This window comes from Rhinoraja longicauda, chromosome 33, assembly GCF_053455715.1.
Source record: "Rhinoraja longicauda isolate Sanriku21f chromosome 33, sRhiLon1.1, whole genome shotgun sequence".
Lineage (NCBI taxonomy): Eukaryota > Metazoa > Chordata > Chondrichthyes > Rajiformes > Arhynchobatidae > Rhinoraja > Rhinoraja longicauda.
In genome coordinates, this window is record NC_135985.1 from 19,314,278 (window position 1) to 19,332,519 (window position 18,242).

An 18,242-nucleotide genomic window follows, 5' to 3' on the forward strand; every position below is an offset into this window, starting at 1 on the left:
GCGACCATCGATCTCCGCACATTAACACTATCCTACACACACCAGGGACAATACACAATTATACCAAGCCAATTAACCTGCAAACCTGCACATCTTTGGAGTGTGGGAGGAAACCGGAGCACCCAGAGAAAACCCACACGGTCACATGGAGAACGTACAAACTCCATACCCGACATCACCCGTAGTCAGGATCAAACCCAGGTCTCTGGCGCTGTAAGGCAGCAAGATTACCGCTGCATCACTGTGCCACCCTTATACATCCATGCCATGGGGAGATGTGAAAACTATGTGGTTCAGACTTACATTCACTTTTAAACTCCAGCTGATTTAGTTTGACCTGCGGTCTATTTTTAGGGCACCAGGTACTGGTGGGTAACACTGAGGCCAAGTTATTTTAATTCAGTGAAAACCCATACAAGGGAAATGCTACCTGTTGAAAGGTGTAACATGCTTCTATGTGTCTACAAAGCAGTAATCCTGAACCAGGGGTGTTAAATATTAAAGAAGGAGCTGCCACAATAACATCACAATATGCAAGCATGAATATTTCCCTTCCCACACAAACAAGGACAGTAAACAAACAAGGACATCGGTAAATAAAGGCCAAGGGTTTGATATGGACACATTATTTAACTCAATTATTGGCCCTGATCTCTTGGGAATGCAGTAGATAAGACAAGCAAATTCAGCATAAAAGAGAACTGGATGAATAATTTAATGAGAGAGATGACAAGGATCGGGGGTAATAGCAGAATGGGATTAATTAGTCTGTTCTTTGAAAGTGCTGGCACAGATGTGAAAGGGCTGAATGGCCTCACTCTCTGCTCTCAGGGGTTCTTTGATCGTGGGCTATCTTGTTACCATCGCATTTGCAAAAGCTTTTTTGCTGAAATTGGATGGACTCGCACATAAGAAGCTGGGAATGAGGAAAGAGCAGAGGCTTTGTAACTAACAAAGTGTTCTCTCATCGAGTCAGAGAGTCACAGAGCTGTACAGCACGGAATCAAGGCCTTCAGCCCAACTAGCCTATGCTGACCAAAGTTGCCGAACCGAACCAGTCCCACTTGCCTGTGCCTGGCCCATATCTCTCCAAACCTTTCCTATCCCTCGACTTATCCGAGTGTCTTTTAAATGTTGTTAATTGTACCCTTCTCCTACACTTCCCCGGGCAGCTTGTTCCGTTTATGCACAGGTCCTATGAGCGGGAAAGTTGCCCCTCAGATCCCCTCTCGCCTTAAACTTACGTCCTCTAGTTTCAGACTCCCCTATCCTGAGGGAAGAAGTGTGACTATCCACCTTATCCTGACCCTCATGGTTTTATACACACCCAAGGACATCCCCGGGCTTCCTACACTCCAGAGAAACAGCTTCTGGCCCATCTCCTTGTACTGTAAACTGAAATCTTCCAGCCCGGTTATATTCTCCTAAATCTATACCGCATACGGACAGGTTTAGTGACATCCTTCCAATAGTGGAGAGACCAGAACAGTACACAGTTCTCCATATGCGGCTGTTTCAACGTCTTGTGCCGCTAACTAATGTTGCGTTTATTGTCATAAAACATGCATAAGGTGAGGTGCAGGTACACTAACAATCTTGCTGATAGCAGCACCACAGACACAAAGGATCGGATGATACACCCAAGAACATTAAGCGATACGTAAATTTAACATTACATTTCTAAAGGAAAGAAGACTGTCGAAAAAAACAAAAACACTTTAGAGCGAAACGCAGTACTGTAACATGATGTCAAATCTCCTGCACTCAATACCCTGACCGATAAAGGTCTTCTCCACACTATCTAACAATGTTGCCACTTTCATGGAGCTAGGACTCTCTGTTCTACAGCATCCCATAGGACCTTACCATTTACTTGTTTGGCCTGATTTGGTCTTACCAAAATACAACACTAGAAAAGTACAGACACATAAAGCTGGAGTATCGCAGCAGGACAGACAGCAGGACAGGACAGGAATTCCCTCTCTCCAGAGATGCTGCCTGTCCTGCTGAGTTACTCCAGCTTTTTGTGTCCATCTTTGGTTTAAGCCAGCACCTGCCGTTCCTTCCTATGCCTCCTTGACCCAGAAAAGTTCAGCACAGGAACAGGCTCTTTGGCCCACAAAGTCCATGCTGAACATGATGCCACGATAAACTAATCTCCTCTGCCTGCATAGACAATAGACAATAGACAATATACAATAGGTGCAGGTGTAGGCCATTCGGCCCTTCGAGCCAGCACCAACATTCAATGTGATCATGGCTGATCATTCTCAATCAGTACCCCGTTCCTGCCTTCTCCCCATACCCCCTGACTCCGCTATCCTTAAGAGCTCTATCTAGCTCTCTCTTGAATGCATTCAGAGAATTGGCCTCCACTGCCTTCTGAGGCAGAGAATTTCACAGATTTACAACTCTCTGACTGATAAAGTCTTTCCTCATCTCCGTTCTAAATGGCCTACCCCTTATTCTTAAACTGTGGCCCCTGGTTCTGGACTCCCCCAACATTGGGAACATGTTTCCTGCCTCTAACGTGTCCAACCCCTTAATAATCTTATATGTTTCGATAAGATCCCCTCTCATCCTTCTACATTCCATTCCATTCCCTGCATTGATCCATATTCTATTCCCTGCATTTCCATGAGCCTATCTAAAAGCCTCTTTAATGCCACGTTCGTATCTGCGTCCATCACTACCACTGGCAGCGTGTTCCAGGTACCCACCACTCGCTGTGTAAAATAACTTGCCCCAAACATCTCCTTTAAACTTTGTCCCTTTCACGTTAGAGCTATGCCCCCTATTCTTTGACATTTCCACCCCGGGGGAAAAGGTTCTGACTGTCGATCCTAAACATGCCTCTTATAATTTTATACGCTTCTGTCAGGACTTACCACAAACTCCGATGTTCCAGAGAAACCAATCCACATTTCTTGAGATCTTGATATTTCCCCCCTACATGTGTATGTAGCGAGCAGGGAGACAGGAACCTAAAAGGTTAACATAGAACAGAGTATAATGATGCAGTGACTTCTCACAAGAAGCAGGCAGCTACCCACTACACCCTATGAACCAAAGAACATTTTCTATTTCATGCAGTAAATGAAGAAGTGAAAACCGTGCATCACCATTGAAGTCTTCACAAATCACAGCTGTTCCTCATCGGCCCTCTGGTATCTTCCCACATCCCAAAGACGAGCGGCTTTGCAGGCTAATTGGCTCTTTGTAAATTGCCCCTCGTGTGTAGGGAGTGGATGAGAAAGTGGGATAGTCTAGAACTAGAGTCCGATGGTCAGCATGGACTTAGATTCATATTGTCACACAGCATGGAAGCAGGCCCTTCAGCCCAACTTGCCCAAACCGACCTACATGCCCCATCTACACTAGTCCCATGTGCCTGCGTTTGGCCCATATCCCTCCAAACCTGTCCTATCCATGTAGTTGTCCAAATGTTTTTTTTAAACCTGGTGATCGTACCTGCATCACTTGGTAGACCAAAGGGCCAGTTTCCCTGCTGTGTGTCTAAAAAAACTAATACATCTCTCTAAAGGCAACACCATAATGACTCCTTTTTAGACTGAATACCATCTGTCCTCTCATTCTTTGGAACACATTTTGTGTGCTAATCGATACCAGTGTAGACAATAGACAATAGACAATAGGTGCAGGAGTAGGCCATTCAGCCCTTCGAGCCAGCACCGCCATTCAATGCGATCATGGCTGATCACTCTCAATCAGTACCCCGTTCCTGCCTTCTCCCCATACCCCCTCACTCCGCTATCCTTAAGAGCTCTATCCAGCTCTCTCTTGAAAGCATCCAACGAACTGGCCTCCACTGCCTTCTGAGGCAGAGAATTCCACACCTTCACCACCACAAGTGTAATTTCCTAAAATCTTGCAGGATCTCAATCCTCATTAGCATCCATGTGAATTACAATTGTCTGACTTTCACTTCACATTTCAGGGTGCTCTCTGCAGCGGTAGAGTTGCTGCCTTGCAGCGCCGGAGACCCGGGTTCGATCCTGACTACGGGTGCTGTTTGTACGTTCTCCCAGTGACTATGTGGGTTTACTCCGGGTGCTCCGGTTTCCTCCCACATTCCAAAGACGTGCAGATTTGTAGGTTAATTGGCTTTGGTAAAATTGTACAGATTGTCCCTAGTGTGCTGGATAGCGCAAGTGTACAGGGGGATCGCTGGTCGGCGTGGACTCGGTGGGCCGAAGTGCCTGTTTCCGTGCTGTATCTCTAAACTAAACTAAACTCTGCAGTGGCATTCTTCACCAAGGTAGCAGGGTGGCCTAAAGGGCTCCCTATTTGGGCCAGCCCTCAAATCTTTGCAACTTTGCACCCAGTGAAAGGGTATTGAGATCACTTTGCCAGGAAGCATTCACCACAACCCCTGTGACTGATTCAATTTATCCCAGGAGAAATGAACTCATCTTCACATTCCCCTTCAGCCATGAATGCAAACAAGGAAAGGCATTTTATAGCCGTGTTGCATTCACAGACATTTCTATTTAAACTCAAATATTGTTCCTCCTGCACGTTGGGGCAGGGTTTCTGGCCTCTGCTGTGAGTATTTACAATGCTTGGTGCTGCTTAGATCCCAGCACTGTTACATTCTTCATTATGCTGTGCTGTAACGAGGAAGGGCACTCTGATTCATCGTGCAAAGCTTTGACTAGGCTGTGTTGTAAGAGAGGCTTTAGTGCGTCTGAGGTGGAACTGGATTACAACTGTATACTGTGTAACCGAGACCGAACTGTAATAAAAGTGTAGTGTGACTGCAATTATTCTGTAGCTGTACTGTAACTGAGACTGCACTGTCACCAAGGCTGTGTTGTCATGGAGGCTGAACTGCAATAAAGTCTGTACTGTAACAAAGACTGTACTTAAGGAAGACTCTTGTAAGAAAGACTGTACTGTAATGAAGACTACCGTAACAATGACTACGGTAACCAAGCCAGTGCTGTAACCAAAATGGTGCTGTCATCGAGTCTGTAGTGTAACGGGGACTGTAATGTAACCAAGGCTATAATGGAGCAACATTTCAGGAGTACGGCCCATCAAGGCAATGTGCAACTGGCCAAGTACAACTTTCCACCCCATTATTATTTCATATTGTTGTCGTTAGTGGGAGCTTGTTCTGCACTGATGGGCTGCCACATTTCCCACACTACAACAGCGGCCGCATTTCTTTAGTGTCTTCACTGTCTCAGAGGTGCTTTGGCCCTGGGGCTGTGAATGGCGCTATAGGAATGCAATGCTTTCCCATTTTACCCGTGGCAAGTGTCGGGATGCTCTTCATGAACGTGGCTAAAGGATAAATACAGATGATTCTAATCCTGTGCTTGTCAGGGGATTGTTATAAATTATACATCTCATGTGGGATTTCAGCAGTAATTGAGTTTGAAGAGCACATATTTTAGTGGTTTATAATTGATGTCTCCATTAATGCTTGGAATTGGCTTTGGGTTTTAGTGTGTTTTCTGGTGCAGTTTATGCTGACCTCCTCTGCCACTTCCTGGGGTGGTGGGATGGCACCATTTTGGGCTGGCACGGTGGCGCAGCGGTAGAGTTACTGCCTTATAGCACCAGAGACCCAGGTTCGATCCTGACTACGGGCGATGTCTTTATGGAGTTTGCATGTTGCCCCTTGTCTGCGTGGGTTTTCTCCAGATGCTCTGGTTTCCCAACACACACACGCCAAAAATGTACAGGTTGTACAGTCATTGGCTTGGGCAAAATTGTAAATTGTACCTAATATGTGTAAGATAGCATTAGTGTGCGTAATGACTGCTGGGCTCGGGCTCGGTGGGCCGAAGGGCCTGTTTCCCCGTTGTATCTCTAACCCTCCTTCGGCAGCTTGTTCCAGACACCTACCACCCACTGCGTGAAAGACCGCTCCCTCAGGTCCCCTTCGAATTTTTCCTCTCTCACCATCAACCTATGCCCTCTAGTTTTAGACTTACCTACCTGGGAAAAAGACAATGACAATCTGCCTGATCTGTGCCTCTCATGATTTTGGTTTCCCTCACCCTTCAGCCTGCCACACTCCAGGGATAAAGGTCCCAGCCCATCCAGCCCTTCCTCACAACTCAAACCCTGCAGTCCTGGCAACACCTGGTGAACATTCTCTGCACCGTCATGGACAATAGACAATAGACAATAGGTGCCAGCACCGCCATTTTTCCTCATCTCCGTTCTAAATGGCCTATCCCTTATTCATGTGGAAGGTCAGCCACATCCCTCCGATAGCAGGGCGTCCAGAACTGCACACAATGTTCCAGGAGTGGTCACACCAACACCAACAACTTGTGGGCCATTCTGAGTCACGTGGGGTCACACACGTGACCAGTCATATTTGACCTCTGACACTAAACAAACATCGTCAGCATAAAAATTTCACTTGATAAAGTTCGACATATATAAGTCGTATATGCAGTACAAAACAATATGCCTGGAATGCTTTCAGAATTAGAAGAGATGTATTCCACAATTTTTCTCACAATTGATTGAGAATGATCAGCCATGATCACATTGAATGGCGGTGCTGGCTCGAAGGGCCGAATGGCCTCCTCCTGCACCTATTGTCTATTGTCTATTGTTCTCATTTTTGGTCACACACGTGACTAAGAATGGCCCTTGGAACAACTGTATCATCGCATCCCAACTAATGTATCCAATGCCCAGTCTGATGAAGCCAAGAGTATGATAAGCCCTTTTCACCAACCTTTCTACCTGTGTCGTCACTTTCAGAGGACTATGTACCTGTACCCCGACTTCTCATTGCTCTACAAGACTACCCGGGATCCTTCCATTCACTGTGTATGTCCTACCCTGGTTTCACTTCACAATATGCATAATTTTGCACATGTATGAGTTAAATTCTATCTGCCATTCCTTGGACCACTTTGCCAGTTATACAGTTGTAGAGTTATTGTCATACAACGTGGAAACAGGCCCTTCGGCCCAACTTGCCCACACCAACCAATATGTCCTATCCACTCCCAGCTGCCTGCGTATGGCCCATATATCTCTAAGCCCATCTTATCCATGTACCTGCCTAAATGTTTCTTAATCATTGCAAATGTTTCTTAAACATATATTGAACAACCTGCCTCAACTACCTCCTCCGGCAGCTTGTTCCATATATCCGCTACACTTTGTGTAAAGAAGTTAGGAATAGAATCCCTATAGATCAGGCCCTCGAGTCCTGGCAACATCCTCGTAAATCTTCTCTGCACCCATTCTACCTTGATAACAACTTTCCTATAACATGGTGCCCAAAACTTAACACATTACTTTAAATGTGGCCTCACCAACATCTTATATAACCGCAACATGACCTCCCAACTTCTATACTCAATAATCTGACAGATGAAGGCCATTGTGCTGAAAGCCTTTTTGACCACCCTACCTGTGACGCCACTTTCAAGGAACTATGTACCTGCACTCCTGGATCCCTCTGCTCTCCAACACTTCCCCGAGCCCTACCATTCACTGTGTAGGTCCTGCCCATGTTAGACTTCCCAAAATGTGACAGTTAATCGAGTTAAACCTGTCGTAGCCTTAGACAACATTTGTCACTCTTCACCACTCTATCACCAACATTTTAAACCTGAGATTGATAGTTATGTGTAGGAAGGAACTGCAGGTGCTGGTTTCCACCGAAGATGGACACAAAATGCTGGAGTAACTCAGCGGGACAGGCAGCATCTCTGGAGAGAAAGAATGGGTGACGTTTCGGCTCGAGACCCTTCTTCAGACTTCAGACCAGCTATGTTTAATGGAAAGGTTTGAGGCAAGACAAGTACGTGGGGAGATGTTGCAAATGGATCCCATTGAATGACAGAACAGGCTCGAAGGACTGAAAAGCCTCCTCCCACATTCCTTCTCAGTCTGCACCACGGCAAGAGACAGTGAAGATACCATGTTGTGGGCAGATGTTAGGTTTTCAGAGCCTCTAGATTGTGGGAAAGGGAATGCATTTAACCTTGTGAGGAAGGGAAAAGATGAGCCCGACCAAATCCAAGCAACAAGGGAGCCATTGTGAGGCTGTAGTAGTCAGCGGAGAATTGTTTTCCCTCGGACTTGTGATCTGGAATGTTATGTCTGAAAGTGCAGTGGAATGGATTCAACAGACTTTATAAAAAATGGATTTTGATAAATATGTGAAAGGAAACAAATTGCTGGGTGATGGAAAGAGAAAAAGTGGGGAGCATAAGTACAATATAGAACACGGGCAATGGAGGGCCGCTAGATGCTTGTGAATGCCTGAAAGAAACACATCACGGCACTACGCAGGAGTATTCCACACATAAGCTTTTAAATAAATTGACAAACTATTTTTAAGGCAGAGATAGATAGATTCTTGATTACTACGGGTGTCTGGGGTTATGGGGCAAAGGCAGGAGAATGGGGTTAGGAGGGAGAGATAGATCAGCCATGATTGAATGGCGGAGTAGACTTGATGGGCCGAATGGCCTGATTCTGCTCCTATCCCTTATGAACTATATATGTCATCTCCTTGCCCTATTGAATAACAATCCTTTAGACTGCAATTCTATATTTTAAGACTAAACAATGCTCGTAAAGTAAAACAAAAATGTTATATTTTAAGACAAAACAGTATTAAGATAAAATCGAGCAAAAGAAAATCAAAAGCAGGGCTGTATTCATGAGTTGCCAGATCTTCACAGATAATGTTGTTGCTAACCAGCCACAGTCTTATCATTAAAGGTAAATAAACTAAAAAATGCCCTGTCCCACTTATTACACATTTTGAAAAAAAAAGTAGACACAAAAAGCTGAAGTAACTCAGCGGGACAGGCAGCATCTCTGGAGAGAAGGAACAGGGTGACCTTTCTGGTTGAGACCCTTCTTCAGAAAAAAAAAAAGAAATGGCCTCAGATTCGTGGAAACATTTTGCTGGGTGGGTGAGAATTCCAGATGCATAAATAATAGAGACATGAAAGTTTACTGTAAGATTAAATAGATGAAAACAGGTCCTTCGGCCTACCAAGTCCACGCCCATCATTGATCACCCATTCACACTAATTCTATGTTATCCCATCTGCGATTCCTAGTGCCGGTTTACGGAGGCTAATTAACCTACACACCTGTCTTTGGGATGTGGGAGGAAACCGGAGCACCCGCGGGAAACCCAGGCGGTCCCACGGAGAGCGTGCAAACTCCACACAGACAGCACCCCAGGTCAGGATTGAACCTGAGTCTCTGGTGCTGTGATGCAGCGGCACTACCTGCTGCGTCACAGTGCTGCCACTGCAATTAGATCCCTCTTTCAAAGAGCTTGTACGGAGGAGAGGGGTCAAATGGCCTTTCCCTGTGGTGTCAGAGACTAAGATTTACGGTTTGTTGCCAGAGATAAGAAATTCTGGGCTGAATGGACTGACTCCATGCATGGGAAGCACTGGCCATATTTCTACACTACCTAGTACTGCCTCATTGGAGACCCTTGGACTATCTGTGATCGAACTCTACTACTCTTTATCTTGCACTAATCTTCCATTTATCATCTGTCTGTACTCTGTGGATGGCTCGACAGTAATCAAGTATTGTCTTTCTGCTTATTCACAAAATGCTGGAGTAACTCAGCAGGTCAGGCAGCATCTCGGGAGAGAAGGAATGGGTGACGTTTCGGGTCGAGACCCATCTTTCTGCTGACTGGTTAGCACGCAACAAAAAGCTTTTCATTGTACCTCAGTCCATGTGACAATCAACTAAACACAATCTCAATCTCAATCTCAAACTCAAACTCCGTTGAAGGACACCCTGAGCGGAATGGAAGGTATTTGAAGTCCTGCAGTACCTTGACTTATGTCACACACATGCCAAGGAATCAGGTCAGTTGAGTTTAGTGTCACGTGTGCTGAGGTACAGTGAAAAGCTTTTGTCGCGTGCGGACAAACTAATCAGGCGGGATAGTCGTACATGCACCTCACACTTCACGCGTGTCCGATTTAAAAAATAACGCATTTGTTCCATTAATACCAAAGCTTGATTTACACGCTGGTATTTTTTGAATAACGTGCTCAAATGTACTGCTGACAGCGTAGTCACGTACATGTTTAATTTACGCATTTTTTAATCACCCACTACTTTTCAAGCAGGTCACCCCTGTGTAAAACGCCAGGTGCCTGCACAGTAAAATCACAATGATCCACTGAGGAAGGTGAGGGGTGACCTTCTCGAGATCTACAAGATCATGAGGGGCATGGACACAGTGAATGCTCACAGCTTTCTTTCCCCTCAGAGTAGAGCATTTTTAAAACTAGAGGTCAAAGACTTAAGGTGAGAGGGTGAACGATTTACCAGGAACCTCAGGGCAACCTTTTTTCACTCAGAGGATCGTCATATCTAGAAAGAGCTGCCAGAAGAAGCTTTGGAAATTGGTACAATTACACCTTTCAAAAGACATTTGGACAGATTTGTGGATAGGAAGGTTCTAGGGGGCTAGGGGCCAAATGCAGGCAATTGGGACTACCCCAGAATGCCAACTCAGACAGCATGGACTAGGTGGGCCAAAGGGCCTGCTCCCATGCTCTACGACTCTCTATCTGAATTTTCTGAAGTTCCCACCCAATAATTCAGTGTCTGCTTCAGCTGGTTCTTTTTCCAATGTTAAACTCAGCGTTCCCACCCCACCCCCCCCCCCCCCCCTTCAAACACATGTCCCCTTGCCCCTTGCGCTCTTTAAAATCACCAAGGTCCCATTCCCTTGAAAATCCATCCCCTCCAACCCTTTTTAACGGCAGGAACTCATTCCCATACTTCCCTTAAACTCACTGTTTCACAGTCAGAGGAAAGGTCCTGACTAGAAGCGTCACCTGTGCATTCCTTTCCACAGATGCTGCCTGACCTGCTGAGCATTCCACCTGCAGTCTTCCTCAAGGTTCCAGCATCTGTAGTTGTTTGTGTCCCCCTTAAATCTCAGCTAGTCTGCACCTAGTTGCACCTAGTCTGTAGGATGGGAAAGTAGGATACCATAGCATGGTGGGTCAAAGCACCTGTATCTTAACAAAAACTAGACTAAGCTAAAGGTGAGGAGAAAAAGATTTAATAGGAACCTGAGGTGTAACTATTTCACACTAAGGGTGGTGGGTATGTGGAACGAGCTGCTAGAGGAGGTAGTGGAGGCAGGTACTATCGCAATGCTTAAGAAACATTTAGATAGGTACATGGATAAGATAGGTTTAGAGGGATATGGGCCAAATGCAGGCAGGTGGGACTAGTGTAGATGGGGTATGTGGGCAAGTTGAGCCAAACGAAGGGCGCGTTTCCACTCAGTGAGACTATGCTCTAAGCTAAACTAAACTAATCTAAATTAAACTAAACTAAACTAATCGAAAAGTGGGTCAGTGTACTATTGGGATTAAATCTGGTAATCGGGAAAACTGACCAGTCCATCGGACGTGCCGGATTATCGGAGCATTGTTGGACCCTGGCCGGACTTGGTGGTCTCGGGAGTTGCCTGTCCACTGGAGCCCGGGTGCCGTTCCTTCACCGCTTTGCTCTGCTCTCTCCGTAGATGTCATGGCGCCCGCAGTACCGCAGCTCCAAGTTCCGGAACGTCTACGGCAAGGCGGCCAGCCGGGAGCATTGCTTCGACGGCATCCCCATCACCAAGAACGTCCACGACAACCACTTCTGTGCCATCAACCCCAGGTTTCTCGCCATCGTCACCGAGTCTGCCGGCGGAGGCACCTTCGTGGTCATCCCACTGGACCAGGTGAGCGTCGTTTCCACGGCAACGCGCTCCATGGCCACCAAGACCAGGCCAAATGTGGGCGGGTGGGGCTAGTGTAGCTGGGACATGCGGGCAGGTGTGGGCTGAAGGGCCTGTTTCCATGCTGTATCGCTCTGTGACTCTATGACTCTAATTACACGGATGCTGGTACAGGCTCAATGGGCTGAATGGCCTCCCGTTAAATCATTCTGTGACGTGTCGATAAGTGGAGGTAAGATCAGGGGATGGAGAAAGAGCGGGAAGACTATTTTTTTTTCAGAGATACAGCACAGAAACAGGTCCTTCAGCCCATCGAGTCCACAGCCCACCAACCAGCAATCACCCCGTACACCAGCCTGCACACGCGGGACAATTTACGATTATTTTTTACTTTCACCAAAGCCAATTAACCTACAAACCTGTACGTCTTTGGAGCGTGGGAGGAAACCAGAGCACCAGGAGAAAGCCCACGCGGTCACGGGGAGAACGTACAAACTCCTTGCAGCCGGCAGCTGTAGTGGGGATCGAACCCGGGTCTGTGCTGCTGTGAGGCAGCAACTTGACCGCCCTTCTGACAATGGGAACTCGCATGTGTCACTGCATCAAAGGAACTTCACGGGACAGCCTGAGGTTGTGAAATGCAAGATTTTATGCGGGGGGGGGGGGGAGTTTAGTCAGTGTCTTAGGTTTTCTCACAGAACGTGGAGCTCCAGAGAAACTCTTACGGAGCACATTCCAAGGCCGAGTAATCGCTGAGTGTGGGATCTGCCGGGAGAGTTGGGGCCAGCTGCTGGGAGAAACAGGAGGCTTGGGTCTGTGCCCAAGGCTCATGCAGCACACGGTGGGCACAGCTGTGGGCAGCGTGTGACAGACAGACAGACCTGGACTGTGAGAACCCAGATGCGCAAGGCCCAAGTATGAAAACATCTCCCTTGTCAGACTGGAGAGTGCGGGGGCTACACTGGTCCAGACCTCCCTGAGCCTGGTTTTGGTATTCAGATCAGTCTGAAGAAGGGTCTCGATCCGAAACGTCACCCATTCCTTCTCTCCAGAGATGCTGCCTGGCCCACTGAGTTACTCCAGCGTTTTGTGTCTGCCTGGTGTTGATCTTCACGTTCGAGGGTTTATAAGGGTGGGGTGGCTTCACCATGGGGTGGGGAGAGGCTGGGATTCTTGCATCTCGCCTGGATTTCCACGAGCAAAGCCCCAGCCTGCTCAATGATGGTGGAGCAATGGGCAGATCAACACAACCCCAGCTCCCAGTGGAATTCTCTGCCACAGAAGGCAGTGGAGGCCAATGCAATGGATGTTTTCAAGAGAGAATTAGATATAGCTATTAGGGTTAAATGATTCAAGGGATCTGGGGGAAAAAGCAGGAATGGGGTACTGATTTTGGATGATCGGCCATGATCATATTGAATGGCGGTGCTGGCTCGAAGGGCCGAATGGCCTACCCCTGCACCTATTTTCTATGTTTCTAAACATTTGAATTCCCCCTCCCATTCCCACACTCACCTCTCAATCCTGGGCCTCCCTCACTGTCAGAGTGAGGGCCGAATATAAATTAGAGGAACAGCACCTCATATTTCGCTTGGGCAGCTTACAACACTGTGCATTTACCCGATCTATTCCTCCCATGACTGTTGATTTGTCCAACATCAAGTAACCCTGGCATCCCCTCTCTCTCCATCCCTCCCCCACCCTAGTCATCGTACTAGTTTCACTGTCGTCCTGTTGAGTTCTACTCTCTGTATAACTCGGTATCACCTACCCCCCCTCCCCCGCCAACAATGCATCATTGTGGGCTCCACCTTTCTTTGATTGGTGTTGCTTTTTGCATATCTTCCATTCATAAGTTCTAAGTTCTAAGTTCTAAGTTTATCTCTCGTTCCCCTCTCTCCTGACTCCCAGTCTGACGAAGGGTCTCGACCCGAAACGTCACCTATTCCTTTTCTCCAGAGATGCAGCCCGACCCACCGAGTTACAGAGATATCGTCATAGAGTGATACAGTGTGGAAACAGGCCCTTCGACCCAACTTGCCCACTCCGGCCAACATGTCCCAGCTACACTAGTCCCACATGCCCGCGTTTGGCCCATATCTCTCCAAACCTGTCCTATCTACGTACCTGTCTAACTGTTTCATAAACGTTGGGATAGTCCCTTGTCTCAACTACCTCCTCTGGCAGCTTGTTCCGTACACTCACCACCCTTTGTGTGAAAAAGTTACCCCTCAGATTCCCATTAAATCTTTCCCCTTCACCTTAAGCCTATGTCCTCTGGTCCTCAATTCACCTACTCTGGGCAAGAGATTCTGTGCATTTACCCGATCTATTCCTCCCATGATTTTATACACCTCCATAAGATCACCCCTCATCCCCCTGCTCTCCAAGGTATCTACCTGATTGCATTTGTGCATCTGTACTCTGTGCATCTACCCGATTTATTCCTCTCCTGAGTTTCTCCAGCTTTTTGTGCTCTGCGAAATACACCTCACCGGCTGGTTCTGTGTGACCATTGCAGCCTGCCCTCCCCCAACATCATCGACTCTGTGTGAAAATCACAACCACAACTCTGTGAGGGGTCTGGCACTCTGACACATAAACCAAGCCAGTGAAATTATCTGCTCCTGTTTTAATGGGAAATAAGTCGGCTTAAATGAATTCTACAGCGGGCAGATGCAAAGAGCCAGCCCAGCAATGCCATGGCAACAGGTCTCAACCCACAGTGCCTGTTGTGGGCGGGTGTTACCAGCCGGAACCTTCTCACAGTGACGGGGGAGAGAAGTTCCTCATCTTCTCGCGCTGCCACTGCCTGTACGAGGTATCTCCCCGACCTTCCAGCTGCACTACCTGTGGGGGCAGCACCTGACCACTTGCACAAAATGTTCATCAATGACTTTAGAGATACAGGGTGTCTTCCATCTGACACTTAAACTAAAAATAATCTCTTCAATTATTTGCAATATGTACAACACTAAAATGATCCAAAACAAAACCCACCACCATGGTACAAGTAAAACCAATATTCTTAAATCCTTAAATGACTACTTCGCCATCCTTGTTAAGGATGCACTCCACCCCCCGCGGTGCCCAGCGGTCCCGGAAACCCCCCGCGGTGCCCGCGGACAGCGCACAGTCCCTCTCTAAGACCACCCGGACGCAACCCCGGAAAAGGGGCAATGCCGACCGCTAAATGTATTCCATGGAACCAAAGACATGCGGTTCGTTAATTGGACACCGTACGTTGCCCTGAGTGGAGGGGAGTGGCAGCATTTGGGGGAGTTTAGACTTTAGACTTTAGAGATACAGCGTGGAAACAGAAACATAGAAACATAGAAACATAGAAAATAGGTGCAGGAGTAGGCCATCCGGCCCTTCCAGCCAGCACCGCCATTCAATATGATCACGGCTGATCATCCAAAATCAGTACCCCCTTCCTGCCTCCTCCCCATATCCCTTGATTCCGTTAGCTGCAAGAGCTATATCTAACTCTCTCTTGAAAACATCCACTGCCCTCTGTGGCAGAGAATTCCACAGATTCACAACTCTCTGGGTGAAAAAGTCTTTCCTCATCTCAGTCCTAAATGGCCTACCCTTTATTCTTAAACTGTGACCCCTGGGGTTCTGGACTCCCCCAACATCGAGAACATTTTTCCTGCTTCTAGCCTGTCCAATCTCTTTCATCAATGACTTTAGAGATACAGTGTGGAAACAGGCCCTCCCCCCTCCCCCACCCCCCCCCCCCCCCCCCCCCCCCCCCGAGTCCGCGTCGACCAACGATCCCCCATACAAAGAACTATCCTACACACACTAGGGACAATTTACAATTTACGGAGGGTCTTTGGAGCGTGAGAGGAAACCGCAGCCCCTCCGGAGAAAACCAACGCGGTCACGCGGAGAACGTACAAACTCCGTGCAGACAGCACACGTAGTCAGAATCGAACCTGGGTCGCTGGCGCTGCAAGGCAGCAACTCTACTGCATATCTCCTTTAGCTGAATGTGAGGGTGTTCTCTTCTCCCCTCTACCGTTGGGCAGGAGGTACAGAAGCCTGAAGAACAGCTACTTTCCTACAACCATCAGGTTCTTGAACAGCCCTAATGCGACCTCAAGAACAGAACATTACTGAACCCCTCTTGCACTATCATGGACTTGGTTTCTAATTGTAGTTTGCACTGATGCATTGTTTTAGTGTTTTAGCACACGGTTAGTTTAGTTTAGATATACAGCATGGAAACAGGCCCTTTGGCCCACTGGGTCCACGCAGACCTTTGATCCCCGACTCGTTGGGCCGAAGGAGTTGTTCCGCACACTTTCTCTGCAGTCTAAAGCCTGGAAGGAGGAGGGGAGCAAAAGCCACAGGGACACCATCGCCCAGACGTTGCCATCCAAGCCATTCGCCATGCTGACTTGGAAACATATCGCTGTTCCTTCACTGTGGCTGGCTCAAAACACTGACGGGCATATCTGGATTGCAATGAACAGTCGTCTTGCCCGCAATGCCACCGGTTCAGGGAATGGGCAATTGTGTGGTGATTTCCCTGGGAGACTGTTGCCAGCTCAAAGTGCCAGGAAACACAGATGTGAAGGAGCTACCAACACACGGAGCTAGGAGAAGGAACAGGCCACTCGGCCCGCTAGCCTGTCCCACCACTCCAAACGACCATGAACGTTCTGCCCCAGGCCTCTTCTCTGCCACTCTCCCCTCACATTCAAACGCCTGATCTTTCCAAAAAGAGCTATCAGAATCTTGATGGGCAGAATGGTTTTCTTTACAGTGTAGAAAGGAACTGCAGATGCTGGTACCAAAGAGCTAGAGTAATTCAGCAGGTCGGGCAGCATCTCTGGAGCAAAAGGACGGGTGACGTTTCGTGTCAAGACAATTTTTCAGACTTTCTTTAGTTTTAACTTTACTTTAGACTGTAGAGATACAGCATGGAGACAGGCCCTTCGGCCCACCGAGTTCTCACCGACCTGCGTACACTAGCACTGCTACAAACCAAGGGAGATTTACTATTTTACAGAAGCCAATTAACGTACAAACATGTACGTCTTTGGGATGTGGGAGAAAACCGGAGCACCCGTAGAAAGCCTACGTGGTCACAGGGAGAACATACAAATTCCGTACAAACAGTACCCGTAGTCAGGATTGAACCCAGGACTCTGGCGCTTACGAGGCAGCAACTCTACCGCTGTGCCACTGAACTGTCCTGTTGTCCTGAATGTATTCCCGCAGTGCTAAAGGAGGCCACTGACTGAGTCTACATTTACTTTCTCACTTGCTGGTACCTCCTCCCTGACTCTCCCGTAAGCCCCTTGCACGAGGGCAACATACCGCAGCAATGGAAGCCACAGGGCGGTTGTGCAGCCGGGGCAGGTTCCACAGTGGGGCAACCATCTGCCTGGCCAGAGGTGAATGGTTAAAATCCTGCCCATTGCGGGACAGCAGGGGAGTGGCGCCACCTCCAGGGCAGACGAGAATAACCAGAGCACGCACACAAGGAGCAACAGCACCACCCAGTGGCCAGGCCACAAACAGCAACTCACTGAGCCAACTCTCAACATTATCATTTGTCCAAGGAAAAAAACTGCATATGCTGGTTTAAATCGAAGGTAGACACAGGTGATCGTTGGTCGACGTGGACTTGGGGACCAGGGGGGGGGGGTGGGGGGGGGGGGGGGGGGGGGAGGGACTGTTTCCAAACTGTATCTCTAAAGTCATTGATGAAAGAATGGATCGACTGGGCTTGTATTCACTGGAATATAGAAGGGTGAGAGGGGATATTATAGAAACATCTAAAATTCTTAAGGGATTGTCCAGCTCAGAATGCTGAGGGTAATTGAACCTGCCCTCAACCTGCCCGGTGATGTAGAATACTACAGCATGGAGACAGAGACATGGAACTATTGTTGTGCACTGGTTATAATGATGATTCCTACTTTAAACACGTTGCTATTCCAGTGGTTCTCTAGGGTCAGGATCTCCACCGATTGTGGAAGTTACTATTCACACGCTAGATGTTTTGGTTCTGGAATAACCATCCGCTCACCTTTTTCCCTCTTACTCCCTCTCCCCCCTCTCCCTCTCCCTCTCCCTCCCTCACTTTCCCTTTCCCCTCTTCACTCTCCAATCCCTCCTCTCCTTCCCTCTCAACCCTCCCCCTCTCCCCCTCCTTCCTCCCCTCTATTCACTCCCCTCCCCCCTTGCCCTTTCTTCGCTCTCCCCTCTCTTCTCTGTCCTTTTCCCTCTACCATCCCCCTTCTCTCTCCCCTGTCTCCATTGCTATTTCCCCTCTCCTCTCCCCCTCTCATCTCTCTCCCCTCTGCTCTTTCCCCTCACTCCTCCCTCACCTCCCCTCTCCTCTCTGTTCCCTCCTCACTCTCTCTCTCTCCTCATTCCCCTCTGACATTCCTTTTCCCCTTTCTCCCTTCTCCTCTTTCCTCTCCCCTTGCGTCTCTCTTCTCCCCTCTTTGTTCTGTCCCCTCTGGCCTCTCTTTCC

The 18,242-nt window shown here is 47.9% G+C and overlaps 1 protein-coding gene across 1 annotated transcript in view; it reads left to right on the forward strand.

The window, feature by feature from the left end:
* The window catches only part of coro2ba (coronin, actin binding protein, 2Ba), a 61,262-nt gene that overhangs the window by 17,355 nt on the left and 25,665 nt on the right, over positions 1–18,242 (forward strand). The window contains exon 2 of the mRNA XM_078427029.1: positions 11,546–11,746. Coding sequence (XP_078283155.1) covers positions 11,546–11,746 — 201 coding nt within the window. The remainder of the gene's footprint in view (positions 1–11,545; positions 11,747–18,242) is intronic.